The sequence below is a fragment of the Manihot esculenta genome, chromosome 5 (assembly GCF_001659605.2).
Source record: "Manihot esculenta cultivar AM560-2 chromosome 5, M.esculenta_v8, whole genome shotgun sequence".
Classification (NCBI taxonomy): Eukaryota; Viridiplantae; Streptophyta; class Magnoliopsida; order Malpighiales; family Euphorbiaceae; genus Manihot; species Manihot esculenta.
Window position 1 is genome coordinate 23,613,943 of NC_035165.2, and position 23,382 is coordinate 23,637,324.

The 23,382-nt window shown below is 40.4% G+C and overlaps 1 protein-coding gene across 2 annotated transcripts; it reads left to right on the plus strand.

Annotated features, from left to right (window-relative positions):
* On the plus strand, nucleotides 1-11,397 carry LOC110615560 (O-fucosyltransferase 16). Of its 2 annotated transcripts, XM_021757489.2 has the most exons (10): nucleotides 1-482; nucleotides 582-632; nucleotides 769-859; nucleotides 1,087-1,163; nucleotides 1,440-1,528; nucleotides 1,678-1,861; nucleotides 8,670-8,851; nucleotides 9,522-9,624; nucleotides 9,964-10,295; nucleotides 10,386-11,397. In XM_021757489.2, the coding sequence occupies exons 1-10, from the start codon at nucleotides 315-317 to the stop codon at nucleotides 10,816-10,818; spliced, it is 1,710 nt and encodes a 569-aa protein (XP_021613181.1). In that variant the 5' UTR covers nucleotides 1-314; the 3' UTR covers nucleotides 10,819-11,397. The 2 variants fall into 2 exon arrangements, with proteins under 2 accessions (XP_021613181.1, XP_043812684.1); XM_043956749.1 differs by lacking the exon at nucleotides 582-632.
* The last annotated feature ends 11,985 nt before the right edge of the window (nucleotides 11,398-23,382 follow it).

Below are 23,382 nucleotides of genomic sequence, written 5' to 3' on the forward strand. Positions count from 1 at the left end.
TCTCAACCGCGAAAACTGACACAGCCAGCTCACGATCACAAGCCACTCAGATTTGGGGTTCATTTATTCTTTCATTTCCATCTGCGCCCAAACCCATCTGAGGCCAATTTGCTAAGCCACCGTAATCATCAATCTTGTCGTTTTACCTTCGCGACTCTTTTAAACTGCACCGCTCAGGCGCCTCTCTCTCCAGCCAATGCTGCCCTCTTAGCATAAGCAGATCGATTTTGCATTTAGCTCATATCCTCTCCCTCTCTCTATGCGACAATTTTTTATCAGGGAGAGAAGCGCTTGTTCCCCAAAGCCCCCCGTAGATGGCTCTTCATAGGCGGCGCCACCACTATTACAACCGCCTACGTTCTCTGCTTCCCCTTATATCAGCCGTTTCTGGAGTTCTTCTCATCCTTTTCGGTCTCCTCTCCATTCTTGCCCCTTCTCCTACCGATTCAAATAATTTTCGTCACCCTCGCCGTTTCTACTCGGTACATACATTCCCTGCATCTATGGATACATCTGTATGCACCTGAAAATTTTAATTTCTGAGGCCTTATTGTTTACTTTTCTTTTTCCTTTTTGTTCAGTCCAATGTTACAGCTAATGTTGCGATTGGAGAACCAGTTTTTCGTGTGCCGGTTAGGGTTCGCCTTTGTATAATATTTTTAATCGTCCCTGCACAAATATATGCTTTGGAGCAAATTTTAGGTTTTTTTTTTTAATGGGATCCTGACTGGATTGATGTGATTTGTTTGTTGGCTTGTGGGAACTTAGCGCACCGGAGGGAGATTGGGTCATGATATTTGGAATTCAAGAAACTCCAAATTCTACTATGGATGCAGTAATGCCAGCAAGAATTTTGCAAGTATGTATATCATATATCATCTTTTCATCTGTTGACTTGCAATTTATTTGTGCCTCAAAATGCTAATAGGGGACTTCGTCCCACGTAAAGCAATTATAGCGAGCATTGATGGAACTGATTGGAAATTGATACTCGCTGTTTCCTTTTATTTGATTTTGTAATTTATAAGATTCATATATGGTAATTAAATCACTTTTTTAAACTGAATTTGGTCCATTATTCTGCAGATGCTGACACTGTTACCCAACGTGACCGATATGTGCTGATTGCTACAAGTGGAGGCTTGAATCAACAGCGGACAGGGGTACCATTCTGAGCTGACATTTTGCGCTGTTGTTTTATTGGTGTTCTTCTAACAATCAATTTTGCCTGTGGGCCACTACCTTCAAATATTGTGTGATTGAATTGTAAAACAGTTTGGTTGCTGAATTCCGTAGACCAATCATTTCAATTACCGTAAATCAGATCCAATTATTCTCTCATCTAGAGACGTGTGTTTTTTTATTATGACGTTTAGACAATGTGCTTTTGCTCTGATCAATTGTTTTCCGATGTAAAGTTTGGTTCTACATTTATGCAGATCACTGATGCTGTTGTGGCTGCCCGAATTCTAAATGCTACACTTGTTGTTCCAAAGCTGGACCAGAAATCCTTTTGGAAGGATGCAAGGTAGCTGAATGAGCATAACTGTCAGCTTTTGTGCGAGTTGATTTTATAATGTTGAATAACTGGCAAAATCTTTGAACGAACAAATATTTATATCTATTCAAATATTACAATGTTGGATGACAATTTATTTGTTTTGTGCAATTGTGCAGCGATTTTGTTGATATTTTTGATGTTGATTGGTTCATTAACTCCTTATCAAATGATGTCAAAATCATAAAAAGTCTCCCAAGAAGGGGAGGCAAAACTTGGACTTCACGTAACATGCGTGTGCCGAGGAAGTGTAGTGAGAGATGTTATCAAAATCGTGTATTACCTGTTCTTTTGAGAAGGCATGTAAGTTCTCAGTTCTTTACTTTCTCTGATATGCAGTAAAAAGTTTGACTGTGTTCTACGAAGTTGCACAAGTTCTGCTGTGTTATGTTTATATCCTACATTCCTACTGCCACTCTTCAATATCACTTGTAACTTTATTTTTAGTACCCTATTTGTGGGCTTTGCTTTTAGCGAGGTTGTTTATTTTCAACTGCATCTGAATGTTGATAAATTACCCTCCTCTAACCCATTGCAAAGCATGGTGCCTCGTGCATTGGGGATGCTAAAAAGAAAAGGCCTTTAATTGGTTATCTTGTCTTGTGCATCAGACTGTTAAGTCAGAGAAACAAATGAATGCTCAAGTCTTAGTGTGAACTCACTTTTATTACTGATTTTAACTGCTTCAAAGTTCAAATGATGGAAATGTTTAATAACTGATAAAAGTTGGTTTGAAATGGTTGATGAGGTTTGATTTGCAGCCTTATAATAACTTGTATAGGGCTTAGTCAAGTTTGGTTATAACAGAATTGTAGAACCAATCTAAGTTGGTTTTGGATGGCTTGTTTTGTTTCAGCTATAATTTTAAATAAATTTGGTTTTTCCATTTGGTTAGTTTTCTTCAAACTGAACCAACTGAAGTATTATTGTCACTTTAGTTTTTGAGCCAGTGGTTTCATATCCAATCCATTGTAAACCAAGAGAAATCACTATTCCCCATTTTCCTCTTTTCTTTTTTCACCCGAATCTCCCACTCTCTGTCTCATTTCCCTCCTTGTTGTTCATTCTCCCCCTCTCCCCCAAGCTTCCGCAAAACCATCTCCCACAGTCATAACTCCAAGCCAAACCCTCCTATGTCCAAGCTTCCATAGACCACCTTTCATTCTCTAACCATGTCCTCTCTGTTCCAAGATCACATTTTACTCTCTAAATTTCATTGAGACCTCTATTGCCATTCCTTAAGCTTTCCATCCTATATTTTCCACTAATGAATTTCAAAAAGGCTTCGACATGCATTGCATTATTCTCGTTGAAGTGCTAGAGCACTAAGGGATCAGAGTCTCAAAAATGTGTTTGCTTATCCAGCAGAACGTCTATTGAGATCCACCAAGCCAGGAGCAAGTTCAAGGTGGGATCTTTGCTAAGGGCTTGTAGCATTGGATTTAAAACTCAAATAACTAACCAATCAAATTGAATTAAAGTTTCGGTGCTTTTTTTACCTGAACAATCAGTTTATAAAGTAAAATATCCATTGGACCAAACTGAATCAAAATAAATATATTTGAAAAGTTACATTATACTTGTGATGCATATTGTTTAGTGGTTTAGGTGTGAAAGACTACATAAGGCCTTCGGCTTGACTCTTGCAGCTGCTTTCAATTTTTTTTTTTAACTCAACTTTGTAATAAATCATGACCTTCCATTTAAAATTATACGATTATTGGTACAGTTGTCATATATTAATAACTTCCTCACTTAACCTCAAAAAACCTAGCCACCTGCCCGCCTATGCCACCTTAATTAGTTCATCTTTCTTTCTTCTCCCCCTCCCCTCCCAGGTTTTCATTTCCTTCTCATTTTGCCATAGAGAGGCCATTGACACTGCTAGACCTCCAGCCATTTATGCTGTTTGTGCCTCATTTACATTTTTTCTATTCTTCATGTTCTTTGAGGGATCTAAAGGAGCTTTGAGGTCTACGATGTTGGTTTTTGTTTGTAAGAGTTGTGAAGGGCCTCCAAGTTGTATGTGTGTTTAGATTTGAAGAATCAACAATTCATTGTTTTGGTTTAGTGACTTTGAACTGTGTAGTTCATTATTATGAAATAAAAAGGATTAATATTTTAAGGAAAAAGAGTTTAGTTTATTTTTCTAAAGGAAATAGATCTCATTCATATTAAGGAAAAGGAGTTTAGTCTATTTTTCTAAAGGAAAATAGATTTCATTAATAGTTTCATGCATTTTGCTCTAATTAGAATTAACCATTTTTTAATTGTGTATTGAATTAGTCATTTTTTGAATATGTATTATGCCTACTTAGAGGCTAAGATTGTGCATTCAGTTAAAAAGTAGATCGTTGTGTTACTTTTTGTTGATGATTGATGAGAATCTGTGATGACACCATGCTTATTAGGTGAACTGAATTAGATAACTGAACCCGACCAGATCAAGTCAGCTTTTCTTTAATGAAATTGGTTTGATTTAAAGTTTGTTAAATTTGGTTTGGTTCGCTTTGAAGCTGACCGATTATTTGCTTACCCTAGTCTTTGCAACTAAGGATACAAGCACGCTTCTGGCAAGCACAGCTAAGGAAGAAAATTTGGGTTTGTTTGGCAAAAATAGGTTTTTTTTTTCTGTTTGAAGTTTTGAATCTTGGAGAAATTTGTGTTTATTTATTGGTTAAAATAAAAATTGAGCTTGTGATACAATTCGTGCTTTCTATGCTAGGTGTTGTTAGATCAATGAAATTGGAAGAAAGATCGGGTTTTGTTTGATTATGAAATGATATGTTTCAATTTGATTTAGTTCGTTTCTCATAAAATGATATTTATTTTTTGGTTTTCTAGTTTTATTTGGTTCAGAACCAAACCTATCATTTGCATGCCTCAATTGTGCATCATAAAAACATTCATATATGATAACTGTCAGTGCTGTTTTTTATCAGACTTCATATTGACCACATATGTGATTCCTTTATAGTTCTCTTTTTGGCTGTTATTTTTTCTTTTTTGAAAAATTACATCCTCATTTTGAAGAACTTGCTTGAGAAATTCTAGTAATGACATGCGTAGTTGAAGAATTTTGGGAGGAATTTTTTATTCTATTCCAATTGAATTGACCTTGAGTATTTATACACAAAGAATCAACTTAAATTAGGAATATTTACAATAAGAATAAAATCCCTTAAATCAAGCCTAATTAGGATCCCAAAAGATTTGAATCCTCCTAATTAGGAACCTTTTATGTTGGTCAACACTCCCCCTCAAGTTGGTGCATAGGTATCACATATGTCCAACTTACAAATCAAATGATAGGTTTTGTTGCTAATTCCTTTAGTAAACACGTCAGCTAGCTGTTCATTGGAAGTCGCATGATCTAACCTTAAGATACCATTTATTAGCTTCTCTTTAATGAAATGTCGACCAATTTCTATGTATCTTGTTCGTTCATGTTGAACCAGATTGTGAGCTATACTAATGGCAGCTTTGTTCTCACAGCACAAGAGGAGTTTGTCCCTCTCCAATAGTTTCAATTCCTTTAATAATCTTTGCAACCATAGGAGTTCACAAATACCTTGTGCCATCACTCTATCACTTGATCGAGCAACAACACTTTGCTTTTTGCTTCTCCAAGTAACAAGGTTTCCTTCCATAAGTGTACAGTAACCACTAGTCGACCTTCTATCATAAAGGGATCTAGCCCAATCTGCATCTGTGAATGAATGTATGCGAAGATGATCGTATTTAGAGAATAGAAGACCTTTTCCAGGAGCAAACTTCAAGTATCGCAAAATGCAAAAAACAACTTGCATGTGAGATTCACGAGGATCATGCATAAATTGACTAACTAAGCTAATTACATATGCTATGTCTAGTCGAGTATGTGAAAGATAAATCAGTCTGCTTACCAACCTCTAATATCTGCCCATATCTACTGATTCACCAATCCTTGCTTGTAGCTTGTGATTGCTCTCGATAAGAGTTTCTGCTGGTTTATAACCTGACATAACAGTTTCTTTTAAAAGATTCAGAATGTATTTTCTCTGACAAATGAAGATTTCTTACTTTGACCTAGCAACCTCAATTCCCAAGGAATATTGCAGTTTTTGTAGATCTTTAATTTCGAACTTTTGAGCCAAAAGTTTTTTCAGCTGAGTCATTTCTTCATTCTTCAGTGTCATCCCCTATCATTACTATGTCCTCAATATAGACTATAAAAAGAGTAATTTTATCCTCATGATGTCTGATAAATAGGGTATGGTCATCATCTCTGTTAATAGTCAAAGGAAATCATAGCTTTACTGAATCGATCAAACCAAGCTATGTGTGACTGCTTCAATCCATACAAAGTCTTATTTAGCCTGCACATCTTTTCTTGTATTTTTTCATTAGCAAATCCAAGAGGGACTGCCATATACTCTTCCTTCTCTAAGTCTCTATGGATGAATGCATTTTTTACATCAAATTGTTGGAGAGCCCAGTCAAGGTTGACAGCGCAAGATAACAATACTCTGATTGAGTTAATTTTGGCAACAGGGGCAAACACTCTATAGGCTTGAGTGTATCCCTTGGCCACTAGTCTAGCCTTGAATTTTTCAATTGATCCATCTGCTTTGTGTTTCACAGTGAACACCAGCCAATAAATTATTTTTTCTCAGGTGGGAGAGTGACAAGTTCCTAGGTCTCATTTTTTGCCAGTGCTTTCATCTTTTCAATCTTTGCTTTCTTCCGTTTAGGATCTGCAAGAGTTTCCTTCCAATCCTGTGGAATAGACACAGAGGAATTAGATAAGGCAAAGGCTCTATAGGATGGAGACAAAGAATCATAAGAAAGAAAGTTAGAAATAGAGTGTTTTGTACAAGATCTAATTCCTTTCCTTTGAGCAATTGGTTTATTTAGATCATCAAAGGGTTCAAGGTTTAGGGATGACTCACCAGATGGAAAAGAAGAAGATTCATGACACTGAGTAGGCTACACAATGGTTTTTTTCTGCTTCCGTCTTGTCTCTTCTTGGATATCTCCTTAAATCTGGTTTATCCAAATGCCTAATTTGGTCACTAATAGTCTCCCCTGTATAATAGTCTCTTGATCATCAATAGTCTCCCCTATAATGGTCTCCTCTAGAGTAAAACATACTAGAGTTATAGGACTAGGAATAATCTCTTCTCTCTCATTGTTCTCTCCTGAAGAGTTGATGGGGTAGTACTGAAGTAAGGTTCAGTCTCTCTAAATGTAATATTCATACTGACAAGGTATTTTTTAGATGGAGGATGGTAACACTTGTAACTCTTCTATGTGAGAGAGTACCCAACAAACACACATTTAATAGCCCTCGGATTGAGCTTTCCACCTGTTCTAGTATGAACAAAACACGTGCATCCAAACACTTCTAGTGGAATAATATAAGCATTTTTCTCTTGGAGCACCTCTAAAGGGTTTTTAAAGACGAGCTTTGAGAGGCATTCTATTAATGAGATAAGCTGCGACTAAGACTGCATCTCCCCAATAGGTTTTTGGAAGGTTCATGGTGAAAATGAGAAATCGGGCTACTTTCAACAAGTGTATTTTTTCTTTCAGCAATACCATTTTAGGTGCTAGTATAAGGACAACTAGTTTGATATAGTATCCCATTAGACTCCAACTAAGTAGAAAAACGGCTATTCAGGATAAAGTTTCTCTAAAAGAAAGGACGGGTGTCTTAACCGTTGATGCCACTGTATGATTTCCTGGTTGATATCTTGATTTTTTCCAAAAAGATTCCGTGGTGAATTCAAACTCAGATTAACTTTCAATATATATAAACCATCGTGTAGTGTACTATTGTCAATCCTCTTCCCAGTTTGAAGGTCCTGAATAACATGATAGTTAGGAATTTTTTCAATTTTATGGTTAAGTACTTTGGTGAGAGCACTAACAGATAAAGGATTAATAGAGAAACAAGGAACATGAATAACAGAGAATAGCTTGATATTTGGAGTACAAACAATAAAACCGGTTCCAGATATAGGAGTGGAAGAACCATCTGCGATTCTGACAGTGTCTTTTTGTTGACATGGAAAATAATTAAGCAAGCCTTCAGAGGAGCCCGTCATATGTCTATTTGTATCTAAATTAATAATTCATAGAATAGAATCAAGAGACGAAATGAAAGTATTATTACAAATCCTTACATTACCCACACAAGTCACTGCCATTTCAAGAAAAAACCGCCTTTTTTGTCAAAAACAGTGGAAAATTATTGTTATTGAAGGAAGAATTATTGTTTACTGGCGAAAATGGCACAGGTCCAGCAGATCAGAAGTGCGACTTGAAGGCAAGTCTGCCGGAAAGGATCACTGCCGGAAAAACCATCAGAAAACGTCTCCCATTTTGGAAAAAGGTGAACCAAGTCACGGGTCCACACAGGTTAGAGGCATGATTTGAAGGCAAGTCTGCCGGAAAGGATCGCTGTCAAAAAAACCACCGGAAAAGGTCACTCGAGTCGGCGCGTGGGAAAGACGCAGAATCTTGCGAGGGCGCGTGAGTCTCAAAAGCATGGCTTTTTAGCGTCGAAGCTGGACGGCGACAGTCCAGCGACCCTACTGATGGCGGCAATAAGATGAAAAAAGATTCTTAGATAGGCTAGTACCAAAAAGATAGATCTAGAATTTTAGAAACTCTTAAGAGAAAAATTAAATTTAAATCCTAAAATCAGGAAAAAAGTTATGATACTATGAAGAATATTGGGAGAATTTTTTAATTCTATTTCAATTGAATTGACTTTTACAAGGTTTGAGTATTTATACACAAAGAATCGGCCTAAATTAGGAATATTCACAATAAAAATAAAATTTCTTAAATCAAGCCTAATTAGGATCTTAAAGATTTGAATCCTCCTAATTAGAAACCTTCTGTGTTAGTCAACAGTAGTTGACATGGATCAAACTTTCTCTAATCTTTATATTTCTGAATCATTAGATTGTATGGATGTTTATACACATCTTGTAGTACTGGCACTTGAAATCATGGATTAATTTAGTTAATTTACAGTGATCGGTGTGGTTACATTTTGACTTCTATTGAATGGTCGACTTACTGTTTTGGAAATGACATTGCTTTCTTAATTCTGTGGCAGGCAATTCAGCTGACCAAGTTTGATTATAGGCTTGCAAACAAGTTGGACACACAATTGCAAAAGTTAAGATGTAGAGTTAACTACCATGCTTTGAAGTTTACAAATCCTATTCTTGAAATGGGCAAGACATTAGTCCGCAGGATGAGGATGAAAAGCAAACATTTTATCGCCTTGCACCTTAGGTACTCTGATCGAATTTCATTAGAGATTCATTTCTTGGTTACTGGTTGCCTCTATAATTTAATTGGAGCATCCCACCTAACCTATCTATTGCAATGAAAAAACTATTCTTCATTGTTGTTGTATAGTTATTCAGCTTATTGGTTAAACATACAAGCATGTTCTCATCCCATATGCCTACCTAACTAGTTAACTTTCACATACTGAATTCATTAAGAAAACATGTCTGTTAACATATGCATGTTTCATGTATTTGTACTCACTGCTAGACACCATTGCTTGTCGGTATGTGTATATTAGCTCATAGTAATTTAAAATGAAGTGTGAATTCATGTGGTTATGCACATGATAAAAAGCCTTCCGTTTGTTCAGACATGTGAATATGACCATGTCTGTTTCGGAGGAGATAGACGTGTAAAATGCGTTGATTCTTTGACTTACATGAAAAGAGTAGATGCATCATAATTTTTTGAATGATAACTTGAATTCTACGGATGGGGCAGTGAGCCTAGAGCAAATCCTGGTAGCTTCACATTTCTGGAGTGATAGTTATGCATGCAGAACGTGAAGCTTATGCTTACTGCAGTTTTGTTAACAGCTAATGACTTTTACATTCAAGTAGCATTTACCTAGGACAGTCATTAGATGGTATCTAATGTCATTTTATTACAGGTATGAACCTGATATGTTGGCATTCTCAGGATGCTATTATGGTGGTGGTGATAGGGAAAGGCAAGAATTAGGTGCCATACGGAAGAGGTGGAAATCTTTACATGTAAGATTCAAATGACTTGGTTAAAATTGATTATTTCTTTGACATTACATGATGTATAGGTTACTGATTGCGAGTTACTATATTTATATGAAACCATTGTTTATTGCAGTTGAATTATTAGCACTCTAAGCACCAGTGAGGTTTTTATTTGTAATAGAAAAACGTTGAGACCCATGTAGTAGAAGGGATTCATTCATATCTTGTATTGAATTTGACCCTGAGTGATTTTCAGTTCTGTTATTTTTTTTTTACTTGGTTTATGTTTTAGTTTATGTTTTATGTATTGAACTGTATAGTTTAGTAGAAGTATGTGTAAGATCTATTTAAAAACGTTTGCAGATCAAAAACCCTGAGAAAGAAAGGAGGCATGGAAAATGTCCTCTCACTCCAAAGGAAGTTGGTCTCATGTTGAGAGCTTTGGGTTATGGCAGTGATGTTCATATTTATGTGGCCTCTGGAGAAGTATACAGAGGGGAAGAATCATTGGCTCCTCTAAAGGCACTCTTCCCGCACTTCTATACTAAAGAGACTATAGCCAGAAAGGAAGAGTTGGAACCATTTTCTTCATTTTCTTCCCGAATGGCTGCTCTTGATTTCATTGTTTGTGATGAAAGTGATGTATTTGTTACTAACAACAATGGTAACATGGCTAGAATGTTAGCTGGACGGAGGTAATTGGTCTTTTATATTCTCTTCTCTGTTCTTCATTTCCTTGTTTCCTGCTGCCGGTGACTAAATATTTGTGTCTATTTAAATTGTAGGAAGTATTTTGGACACAAACCTACCATTCGTCCAAATGCTAAAAAACTATATCGTTTGTTCTTGAACGAAGGTAACATAACATGGGACGTGTTTACATCAAAAGTGCGTAGTTACCAGCGGGGCTTCATGGGGGAGCCAAAGGAAGTTAGGCCAGGCAGGGGAGAGTTTCATGAGAACCCACACACCTGCATCTGTGAAGATTATGAGGCCAGGGGAATCAAAGATTCAGGTCTTAGAAAGTATGGGAAGGGGTATAATGTAACTGGAGAGGGTAGCACAAATGATGATCCAAATGTTGATGATGAGCCAGAACTTCCTGAACCTGATAATGATGGTGATCAGGAAGGCCTTGATTCACTTAATGTTACAGGGTTGGATTATGAGGGATTCGACTCTGAGGAGCCAGAATTAGAAGAAATAGTTTCAGACTGAGCTGCACTGGGTTTCTGTCATGTGCAATTAATTCTTTTCCAAACTTCATTTCTAGTTTGGGTCTTGGTGTTGCATATGATCAGTGTTGTTAATCATCTGTCTGTATATAACACTGCTAAGAGGGAGGGAAAAGTACCCTCAAGGGAGCATCATCTCATGCATCAGCAAGATATGGGCATTGAATTGAGGAATATAAATTTCATGGAGCTTTCTGCCTCATTTCTGTGAAATTCAAGAAAGGGATATGAGACGGGTTTTGGAGATCGAATTTTGGAATTGATCTGCGTTTAACTGCTTGTTGAGATGCTGAAGGGCATGGTAGTTAGGCCCCTTTATTTGTAAAATAGGCAAAAATGAAAATGGCCGATAAAAAGAAGAGAGGGCGAAGGATATTGTAGTTGAAATAATTTTCTGTTGTGCTCATTTTATTTTTCTTTTATTTTATTGTGTCGGAGGAAAAGGGAGGAACAGATGGTAAATCTAGTATGTTCCATTTTTGTTTAATGAGTGAAACAACTATCCTGCTAAGTTGGACTCTTCCACTGAATATCAATATATTTTGCTGGTTTTATGCGAGAATATGAAATGGAAGATACTGAAATTTACCCAACTGTACAAAATCTGGCATTGTTTCTTAGACAAGTTATTTTTATCAAGATAAACTGGAGCTCATCTTGCTTGTTAAACCGTTAGATGCAGTATGAAAGAGAGATTATGTCATCATACTGGTTATGATATTCTATTTGGGGAAATTTGTAGATGAAATAGTTCATGAATCAAGTTAATATTTATACCTATTTTAAGGTATAAATATATGGGTCTCATTTGATTTATTTAAGGATTACTATATCAAAATTGAAGCGTGTGAAGCTCAATCTTGTGTATTGACCAAGTGATTTCAAGAGACAAGTGTCACTCCCCACGAGAACAATCTAAAGGTGCAAAGCTTGATATTTTTTGTTGGAGTCCTTGAACATCATTGAGTAGGATTACAATTTCATATTAATTTCAATTGAAGATCACCGGATTCAAATTTTGGTTCTAGCGTAAGCGTGCTAAAATTTAAATTTATTCAGTTTTGTGAAATTTGACTCGGTACAATCACAATATTTTCTTTATAAAAAATAATTTAATATTTGTAGTATAACTATCCTCTTATATCAGAAAATAATTTAATATTTGTAACATAACTATTCTCCCATATTGAAAAATAATTCAATACGTATTCATGGGAGAGGAGCCGACATTCTGATTTGATTGATGGTGGATCAACTTTAACCTCATACGATGGTTCCCCTGTGAAATCCAACCAACTCTTTTGGTCAGGGATATCTGCTTGCAGGGAGATGGGTGGGCTTTAACCCACACTAGAGGATCGTTCCTCCGCATATTGCCCAAAAAAGATCCTCAATTCCTCGAAATATATAAGGTCAAATTATGTTAGATGGAAAAAATTTATATGGAGATGATCCATTATGAAGTCAAATATAAGCGTGTGTCTAATGTAATTTTTATATGGAGAGATTTATTATTTAAATTTTATGTTTACCAAAATTTATTCTGTTAGATAAAAAAATGGAGAAAAAGAAAGAAAGAAGGAAAATAGTTATTTGTATTTATGCGCTCTTTAACGTGGGCTGTGGAACCTAATCCACCATAACTAGAGAGTCCATGGTCCTACCTCGCGCCAAACACCATATAATTATCCATGATTAGAAAGGAAAATAAAAAGTGTAACCGAAATCGGAATGAAAACGTAGCAGCGGTTAGCAATACTCTCATCGCCTTTGCAGGCTAGACGCATACCAAATGTGACAAGAAAGCAAACACTCCAACCAGCCTTAGAAAGGAAAATGTGGATTCTGTTTCTCAGCCTTAAAAAGAAAAAAATGGATTTTGTTTTCTCTTCCTTGATTGGTTTGATCAGTTAAGATGGTAGTCGGTGCTTAATTTTTTGACTGTTTGATCTAATGAATTGAATTGAAATGTGATCCCAGGTGCACTTGATTCGACTTTCTACAAGTGGAACTGAACTCATACGCGATGGCTTGTCTTCGCATTCTAATGAGATCTGCGACCTCTTTTCATGCCCCTTTGAGGCAGCTTCTCCACTATCTTCTCTACTGGTACCTCATTGATCGCGATCTGTTTTTTTTTTTTTTGTTAGTTATTAATTGTTTTGAGTACAATATGAAACCTATCTCGTAATTGTAGTTTTCAGGCTTGGGTTGCTAGTTTACCGTTAAGTTGCAGTTAATTCACTATTAAAGCAAGATATCATACAATTTTTTTTGGTAGGGTTGCTGGATCACTAGTCAGCGTTATTACAATTCTTGTTTTTCAGTGCATCAATTTCTCACATGAAAAATTGAAAGATTTAGCTGAAATATTTGCTTGCTTATGTCTTGTGTATGCAACCATTCTAAATCCTACAACTGTTGAGTTGTAATTATTGAAGGTGAACATTATGGAGCAGTTGTATGGTAGATTCGTGAGTTACATGGCCAGCTTAATTCACCTCAATTAGAACAATTTGCATCCTTTTATTAATGAGTTATACATCCTTATCATACAAGTCATGCCTGTCCATCCTACACTTATTTGTCTTATCATGCAAATATATATATATATACCAAAAAGGATTAGGTGACTTTAGCAAGGTTATCAGATCTATATCTCACACCTATAGAAACATTTGGTTCTTTGGTTTTACAGTCCTCACGCAATCTCATCTGATACTCTTGTTTTCTGCAGTTTCATTGTGTTTAATTTTTCCTTTTGAGTTCTTTTTAGCCCACTGAATTTTGTGCTTTGCTTAATTTTACACATTTCCCTTGCTCACTTTATTTGTTCATCGAACAGCCTTTTTGTTGGAGATCATATGGGAGAAATGATAAGCTGATCAGCATTGATGAGGAAATCTTTCCTTGTGGTATTTAGATTGTTCTAGAAAAGCAGCGCAGATATATCTTTTGACATGTTTCTGGCATAATGATGGTTATGGTGTTTACGTATGTTTTACATTTGCAGTACAACATGTAATTGCCAAGTCATGCCTTCAATTGAACTCATTTTGGAGGTCATGCCTCTTGCTGGAAACATAATCTTGGAAGACTTATTTGCAATTTGTGACCTCAATTGAAGTTCACTTTAGGAAATTTTGAAACTTTTGATGAAAAGATGAAAAGAAGAACAAAGAGAGTAGAAGATTTGAGAGAAAATACTTGATTATTTCTCTCAAACCAATTGGGGTATATATACTACTTACAATAGTACATATAATAAATTAATTTCTTAATCATAACCTAATCATATTTCAATTACATCACACAATTATATCCCTAATTATCACTATAAATCTAGACTATTTACAGAAATTGTAATACCCGGCTAGACTCCGGTATCGGAATTCCTACCGTCCGGTGGAATCTCGGATGTCGGAAACCTCTAGAAGGGTAAAACCATGTTTTATGAAATGTTTTTAATGTATTTTATGTTTTAAGCAAAAAGGAAATTGAATTTTGAATGAAATAGACCAAGGAGGCGTTGCCAGGTTCGGCCGCCGAAAGTCAGGTTCGGCCGCCGAACATGGTGGGGTTTTGGGAGCGCTTTAGGCCTCCGAAAGCCTTGTTTGAAAGACTCAAGGTTCGGCCGCCGAACCTCATGTTCGGCCGCCGAACATGCATGAGATGTGGGGGCACGTTAGGCCGCCGAAAGGTGACAGAACCTGCCCTATAAAGGACCCCGTGACCGAAACAGGCGAGGTTTTCTCTCCCATTTCGGCCGACGGTAAGCTTTAGCCCTCCTATGGTCATTTTGAGTGTTTTCCCTCAAATCCTTTAGATCTTAACAAGTTATATCTTGTTTTTGAAGAGTTTTAAAGTTTAAGCAAGTTTTGGAGCTTTGAAGTTCAAGAACTCGAATCTCCCCATCTTCGAGCTAGGATCGTTTCTCTCTCGATCTTCAAGAGGTAAGAGCCGATCTCTAGTTCTATATGTGTTTTAAGTAAGTTTTATGCAAGTTTTTGGGGTAGAAATGCATGAGTAGGCTTGATGGGTTTTTATGAAAAATCCATGGTTTTAATGTGTGTTTTAAGTGCAATGTGGCTTGCTTGTGTGTTGTAGTTGGGGTTTAAGCTTGTTGGAGACCCCTAGGAGCTTGTATGCTTGAGTATGTTTGTTGTAGAATAGGTTTATGCATGATTGGTTGTGTAGGGGGTTGTTTTGGGCATGAAGAACCAAGTTTCTGCCCTTTGGCAGAAACCAGGTTCGGCAGCCGAAGGTACTTTCGGCCGCCGAACCAGCTTGGGAGGCAGCTTTAGGCTGCCGAAGCCTGCCCCCGAAAGTTGGAGTTTCGGCTCTGTCCGAGACTTTCGGCCGCCGAAGGTGCCGCCGAACATGCATGAGTTTCGTCTCTGTCTGGGAGTTTCGGCCGCCGAAGGTGCCGCCGAACCTGCCTGACTTTCGGCTCTGGAAGGACTTTCGGCCGCCGAAGGTGCCGCCGAAAGTGCCCTTCCCAGCCTTTTCTTGCATGTTTTCTAAGGATGTTTTGAGGTGTTTCTAGGAGGTTTTTGGGGGTATGTTTAGAGTTATGTTCTTGTTGTTTGGTGCCTCATTTGAGTCCACCTGTGTAGGTTCGGACCCGAGGACCCGAGACCCCCGGTTGTGAGATAGTCTTTCAGAGTCCGTCGTTAAAGCTTCGGTCACCAGGTGAGTGGGATCTTTCCCTAAGTTTTTAAGTAAAGAATAAATGAACAAATGAATGAATCTGATAGCATACTCATGCATCATTAATGCCATGCGATGTTTCAGGATGTTTGCATTAGAAATTCACGAATATGTTGCATTGCATAATTTGATGTTGATGTGGATGGTTATTGGGTGATCCATAGTCCTCTAATGTTATGTTATGATGATATGCTATGGAAGACCAGTGAGGCCCATTCTACGCCCCTGGCACTATGTAAGAGAAAGACCAGCGAGGCCCATTCTACGCCCCTGGCACTTTGGAGTGTTATGTTATGTATGTTATGTAAGAGAAAGACCAGCGAGGCCCATTCTACGCCCCTGGCACTTGGAGATGTGAGGACTAATGGTGACAATACCATCCTTTATGTGATTAAATGTGATGTGTTGCATTTCATGAAAGCATGTAAAGTAAAAGTTATGTTATTTAATGTTATTAATAAAATGAATAATAATATACCTAAAAAGTGTGGAATTAAAGCAAATGTTAATAATAAAATGGAGAATAAAATACCTAAAAATGGAGGAATTAATATCATGTTTTTACTTTTTGCTCACTGGGCTTTTTAGCTCACCCCTCTCCCCTAACCCCAGTCTTGCAGGTGCAGAGTAGATAGAGAAGTCAGCAAGAGTAAGAGAAGTCTCTGTAATAGCATAGAAGTGGACATGGATTAGTTGTAATGTAATGTAAGTTTTATAGTGTGCTTGACTAGAGTCTGTTGTAATCCCTTAAATACATGAGATAAATGTTTTATGATGTTTATGTAACCCAAGCCTGCTATATGTTATGTACCCCATTGGAGTATTTTTGTTGAGGACTCCAATGAGGGGTTTATGTTATGTTTATGCATGCACAGGCTAGGCTGGGTAAAGAAATGTGTGAATGAAAGAAAAGTTTTTAATTTTTATGTATGTTTTGGTTCATGTATGGGATTGAACAGGTTCACAAGATGTATGTTTGGCTTGCTACGGGTTCTGGCGGCCTTAAGCCGACCTGAATCCTAGCGCCGGTAGCGGTCCGGTTTCCGGGTCGTTACAGAATGGTATCAAAGCCCTAGGTTCATATGGTCGGACCTAGAGTGTCGGGCTCATAGATGTGATAGAACGGTCAAGCACAATAGGAAGTCATGTCCACTAGGATAGGATGTAGAGTCCTGTCTTGCATGAAAGTATGTATGCCATGAGATATGATGTGTATATGATGTGGGTTCATGTGTTTCCACATGAACCATTTGATGCTAATGTTTTGTTATCTGTGCTGTTTTTCAGTAAACAGAATGCGAGGAACTCGTCGATCAGCTAGATTGACTAGAGTACCACCGGAGGATGAGGGCACGAGCGCCCGTCCTCCAGCATTGCCAAGGGCGATGTCAAGCAGGTCCAACAGAGACAGAACAGTGAGGGACCCTAGAAGGTCTCTGGATCTGGGTAGAAGCAGATCAGTAAGGGGTACAGTTCAGGAAAGGATGTCAGTTGATGAAGAAGTAGAGATGGATGTGGAGCAGAGGAGGGATGGTAACCTTGGTGTAAACATGCCAGAAGAGGGCATGGGTGAGTCACAGGGAGGCACTCAGGCCTCGGGGTTTGTTCCACCACCCCAGTACCCACCTTTTTCACCATACCCCGGGTATTCGATGGGAAGTACATCGGATTACCCCAGTTTTAATCCTTACCCTTCTCACATGCCATATCCACCTTTCTACCCACAGTATCCACAGTACCCTATGTACCCACCTCCATCCTTCCATCCAGGCACGGCAAACCCTATCCCAGGGGATGTCGCACCTCCACCACCAGCAGAACCCACAGTTCCAGAAACCCAAAGACCTCAACCTACCTTATCTGGAGGGAGCAAGGCCAAGATGACCGACTATATGAAGTTGGGTGCTCCCCAGTTTGATACCGGTGATGATCCGTTTGTGTACCTGGAGAAGGTCAGAACAATTACAGATGAGATAGGTGCTGATGATAGTAGAGCCATTCAGATGGCTGGTTTCACCCTGAAATGCAAAAAGGCCCGTGAGTGGTTCAAGGGCTATGTGAAACCAAGGGTGGACAGTCTTTCATGGGAGGAGTTTGCGAATGAGTTCGCAGGATGGGCTTTCCCTGACAGTTCAAGGGAGCTGAAGATGATTGAGTTTGAACAGCTGAAACAGACAGATGAGATGGGTGTCGATGAGTACACCGATAGATTCTTAGAGTTGTTGCCGTTTGCTGGGCAACATCTGGACACAGATTCGAAGAAGTCGAGGAGGTATACCATGAGGCTCAATTCCAGGTATTCCTCTTTGATTCAGTCAGCCGATAGAGAAAGTTTCCATGCCATTATAGACATGGCCAGGAGAATGGAGGCTAGTGCCGTAATAGAGGGAAAAGTCAAGCAGTCAGTGGCACAACCTTCTGGTTCTAAGACCCCAGGTGGGGGAAGGATAGATCCTTCATCCTTGAGTTCAGCCAGTAAGAAGTGGAGCAGTACCACTAAGAAACCAAAGAAGAATAAGTTCTGGAGCAAGATCAAGTCAGGTCTGGGACTAGGAAGTGGCTCAAGCTCTGGTGCTGATAATGCAGTATGTGCAAGGTGTGGTAAGCTACACAGAGGGGTATGCCGTTTTGGGACAACAGCCTGCTACAGGTGTGGGCAGGAGGGACACATGTCCATGGAGTGTCCTAGAGCAGTCCCTATGGCGCGGCCCCAGCAGACTACTTCAGGTAGTGTGGCACAGCCAGCAGCTTCAGCCGCGACACAGGCCAGTGGCAGAGGCCGAGGGAGAGGGTCAGCCTCTTCTTCATCAGCTTACAGAGGGGAAGGTCCGTCAGCTCCAGCACGGATCTTCACTATGACACAGCAGGAGGCAAACGCATCCAACACCGTGGTGTCAGGTAATATCATCATTGGTTGTTCAGATGCTTATGCCTTAATGGACCCGGGTGCATCCCATTCTTTTGTTTCTCCGAGAGCGGTCGAGAGGTTGGGTTTGATGGTCTCTGGGTTAGAGTGTCCCCTATGGGTCAGTGGACCCAAGTGTGACCCGTCAGTGGCAGAGTCAGTCTGCCAGTACAGTCCAGTTTTCATAGAGGGAAGATGCCTATCCGCCGACCTAGTGGTTCTAGACTTGACAGATTTTGACGTCATTCTAGGGATGGATTGGCTATCTACCCATGGTGCTACCTTGGATTGCAGAGACAAGGTAGTTAAATTCAGATGTCAGGATGGGTCAGAGGTTGTCTTTAGAGGAGACAGGGGGAGTACACCTAGAGGTTTGATATCAGCCCTACAGGCTCGTAGGCTGCTCAGGAGGGGTTGTCAGGGTTATCTAGCTCATGTGAGAGAGCTAGATAGAGATGTCAGAGAGCCCGCCTCGGTGCCTGTGGTTAGAGAGTTCTTAGATGTTTTCCCAGACGAACTGCCAGGTTTACCGCCTCCTAGGGAGATAGAGTTCGAAATAGAATTGATGCCAGGAACCAGACCAATCTCTATCCCTCCCTACAGGATGGCGCCAGCAGAGCTGAAAGAGCTTAAAGAACAGTTGCAAGAGCTGGTAGACAAGGGTTTCATCCGACCGAGTACCTCACCTTGGGGTGCTCCAGTGTTGTTCGTGAAAAAGAAGGATGGATCCCTCAGACTTTGTATCGACTACAGACAGTTGAACAAGGTCACTACCAAGAACAAATACCCGTTGCCTAGGATCGATGATCTATTCGACCAGCTAACAGGAGCAGGTTGTTTCTCCAAAATAGATCTGAGATCTGGGTACCATCAGCTGAGGATCAGAGATGAGGATGTGCCGAAGACAGCTTTCAGAACCAGATATGGGCACTATGAATTCCTAGTGATGCCGTTCGGGTTAACAAACGCCCCTGCAGCATTCATGGATCTCATGAACAGAGTATTTAGTCAATACCTGGATCACTTCGTTATTGTCTTCATAGATGATATCTTAGTGTATTCCAGGAATGCAGAAGAGCATGCCCATCATCTGCGGTTGGTCTTGCAGACTTTGAGGGAACATGGCTTGTATGCCAAGTTCTCTAAATGTGAGTTCTGGCTGAGGAGCATTTCGTTCTTGGGGCATGTAGTGTCAGAGAATGGTATTGAGGTGGACCCCAAGAAGACAGAAACTGTGGCTAACTGGCCTAGACCCACTTCAGTGACAGAGATTAGAAGTTTCTTGGGTTTGGCTGGTTACTACAGGAGGTTCGTTCAGGACTTCTCAAAGATAGCAGCTCCTCTGACCAGGTTAACCAGGAAGAATCAGAAATTTCTGTGGACCGACCAGTGCGAAGAGAGTTTTGAAGAGCTTAAGAAGAGGTTGACTTCAGCACCAGTTTTAGCTCTGCCATCTAGTGATGAGGACTTTACAGTCTTTTGTGATGCATCCCGTGTGGGACTGGGTTGTGTACTGATACAGAATGAGAGGGTGATTGCTTATGCTTCTAGGCAGCTGAAGAAGTATGAGTTGAATTACCCCACACATGACCTTGAGATGGCAGCAGTAATCTTTGCACTCAAGATGTGGAGGCACTACCTCTATGGGGTAAAATGTGAGATCTTTACAGATCATAAGAGCCTGCAGCACATCCTGAGTCAAAGAGATTTGAATTTGAGACAAAGAAGATGGGTAGAACTGCTCAGTGACTACGATTGCAAAATCCAGTATCATCCGGGTAAGGCTAATGTAGTAGCTGATGCCTTAAGCCGGAAATCACTCGGCAGTCTATCCCACATCACAGCAGAACGAAGACCAGTAGTAAAGGAGTTCTACAAACTCATCGAAGAAGGGCTACAGTTGGAGTTGTCGGGTACAGGTGCCTTGTTGGCTCAGATGAAAGTGACACCCGTGTTCCTTGAGCAAGTTGCTCAGAAACAGCATGAGGACCCCGAGTTAGTGAAGATTGCCAGGACTGTTCAGTCAGGCAATGATAGTGAGTTCAGATTCGACAGTAAGGGGATCCTCCGCTATGGGAGTCGATTATGTGTACCAGACGACATAGGGCTAAAAGGAGACATTATGAGAGAGGCTCATAATGCAAGATACAGCATTCACCCCGGAGCCACCAAGATGTATCAAGATTTGAAGAAAGTTTATTGGTGGCCAGCAATGAAGAAAGAAGTGGCACAGTTCGTGTCAGCCTGCGAAGTGTGTCAGAGGGTGAAGCTGGAACATCAGAAGCCGGCTGGAATGCTTAACCCGCTACCTATTCCAGAATGGAAATGGGAAAATATAGCTATGGACTTCGTAGTAGGGTTACCGGCGGCGTCCAACAGAGTGGACTCCATATGGGTGATTGTGGACAGACTCACCAAATCTGCTCACTTCATTCCTGTCAGGAGTGGCTATTCTGTGGACAAGTTGGCGCAGGTGTATGTGGACGAGATCGTCAGGCTACATGGGGTTCCCGTTTCGATAGTGTCAGATAGAGGGCCCCAGTTCACCTCCAGGTTTTGGCGGAGTCTGCAGAATGCCATGGGTACTAGGTTGGATTTCAGTACTGCCTTCCACCCCCAGACTGATGGACAGTCAGAAAGAACCATCCAGACTATCGAGGATATGCTCAGAATGTGTGTGCTGGACTTTGGCGGTTCTTGGAGGCAGCATCTACCTTTGGTGGAGTTTGCCTACAATAACAGCCATCATGCTAGCATCGGGATGGCTCCGTATGAAGCTTTGTACGGGAGGAAGTGCAGATCACCTGTTTGCTGGGAGGAAGTTGGAGAGAAGGCCTTGGCAGGGCCTGAGCTAGTAGAGATTACCAGCAGGGTGGTACCCATAATCAGAGAAAGAATCAAGACTGCTGCAAGCAGACAGAGGAGTTATGCAGACATCCGCAGAAGACAGTTAGAGTTTCAGGAGGGGGATCTGGTATTGCTTAAGGTGTCTCCAATGAAGGGAGTGGTTCGCTTCGGGAAGAAAGGTAAACTAGCCCCACGATACATCGGACCCTTTGAAATCTTGCAAAAGATTGGGAATGTGTCGTACAAGCTAGATTTACCTGCTTCAATGGCAAGAATCCATCCGGTCTTCCATGTTTCGATGTTGAGGAAGTTTGTGTCAGATCCGAGCAAGGTTCTTAGTGAGCCTGATGTGGAGGTCCAAGAGGATCTCACCTATGTTGAACAGCCAGTACGGATCATAGACACGCAGATCAGAAAGTTAAGAAACAAGGAAATCCCGATGGTGAAAGTCCTGTGGAACCACCACAACTTGGAAGAGTGCACTTGGGAGACACGGGAGTCTATGCTCCAGCAATACCCTCAGCTCTTTTAAGGTTAGATCCCTATGTGTTGTTGTGCCTTGTATGTATGTTATATGTTTGCCTTGTTATGTGTTGTTTGGTGAACATTCGGGGACGAATGTTCTTAAGGGGGGAAGAATGTAATACCCGGCTAGACTCCGGTATCGGAATTCCTACCGTCCGGTGGAATCTCGGATGTCGGAAACCTCTAGAAGGGTAAAACCATGTTTTATGAAATGTTTTTAATGTATTTTATGTTTTAAGCAAAAAGGAAATTGAATTTTGAATGAAATAGACCAAGGAGGCGTTGCCAGGTTCGGCCGCCGAAAGTCAGGTTCGGCCGCCGAACATGGTGGGGTTTTGGGAGCGCTTTAGGCCTCCGAAAGCCTTGTTTGAAAGACTCAAGGTTCGGCCGCCGAACCTCATGTTCGGCCGCCGAACATGCATGAGATGTGGGGGCACGTTAGGCCGCCGAAAGGTGACAGAACCTGCCCTATAAAGGACCCCGTGACCGAAACAGGCGAGGTTTTCTCTCCCATTTCGGCCGACGGTAAGCTTTAGCCCTCCTATGGTCATTTTGAGTGTTTTCCCTCAAATCCTTTAGATCTTAACAAGTTATATCTTGTTTTTGAAGAGTTTTAAAGTTTAAGCAAGTTTTGGAGCTTTGAAGTTCAAGAACTCGAATCTCCCCATCTTCGAGCTAGGATCGTTTCTCTCTCGATCTTCAAGAGGTAAGAGCCGATCTCTAGTTCTATATGTGTTTTAAGTAAGTTTTATGCAAGTTTTTGGGGTAGAAATGCATGAGTAGGCTTGATGGGTTTTTATGAAAAATCCATGGTTTTAATGTGTGTTTTAAGTGCAATGTGGCTTGCTTGTGTGTTGTAGTTGGGGTTTAAGCTTGTTGGAGACCCCTAGGAGCTTGTATGCTTGAGTATGTTTGTTGTAGAATAGGTTTATGCATGATTGGTTGTGTAGGGGGTTGTTTTGGGCATGAAGAACCAAGTTTCTGCCCTTTGGCAGAAACCAGGTTCGGCAGCCGAAGGTACTTTCGGCCGCCGAACCAGCTTGGGAGGCAGCTTTAGGCTGCCGAAGCCTGCCCCCGAAAGTTGGAGTTTCGGCTCTGTCCGAGACTTTCGGCCGCCGAAGGTGCCGCCGAACATGCATGAGTTTCGTCTCTGTCTGGGAGTTTCGGCCGCCGAAGGTGCCGCCGAACCTGCCTGACTTTCGGCTCTGGAAGGACTTTCGGCCGCCGAAGGTGCCGCCGAAAGTGCCCTTCCCAGCCTTTTCTTGCATGTTTTCTAAGGATGTTTTGAGGTGTTTCTAGGAGGTTTTTGGGGGTATGTTTAGAGTTATGTTCTTGTTGTTTGGTGCCTCATTTGAGTCCACCTGTGTAGGTTCGGACCCGAGGACCCGAGACCCCCGGTTGTGAGATAGTCTTTCAGAGTCCGTCGTTAAAGCTTCGGTCACCAGGTGAGTGGGATCTTTCCCTAAGTTTTTAAGTAAAGAATAAATGAACAAATAAATGAATCTGATAGCATACTCATGCATCATTAATGCCATGCGATGTTTCAGGATGTTTGCATTA

Coding starts and splice junctions, on each gene's coding strand:
- LOC110615560 (XM_021757489.2), top strand. CDS start 315: ATGGCTCTTCATAGGCGGCGCCACCACTATTACAACCGCCTACGTTCT. Junction 8,852..9,521: donor TTTATCGCCTTGCACCTTAG/GTACTCTGATCG, acceptor ATTTTATTACAG/GTATGAACCTGATATGTTGG. Junction 9,625..9,963: donor AGAGGTGGAAATCTTTACAT/GTAAGATTCAAA, acceptor AAACGTTTGCAG/ATCAAAAACCCTGAGAAAGA.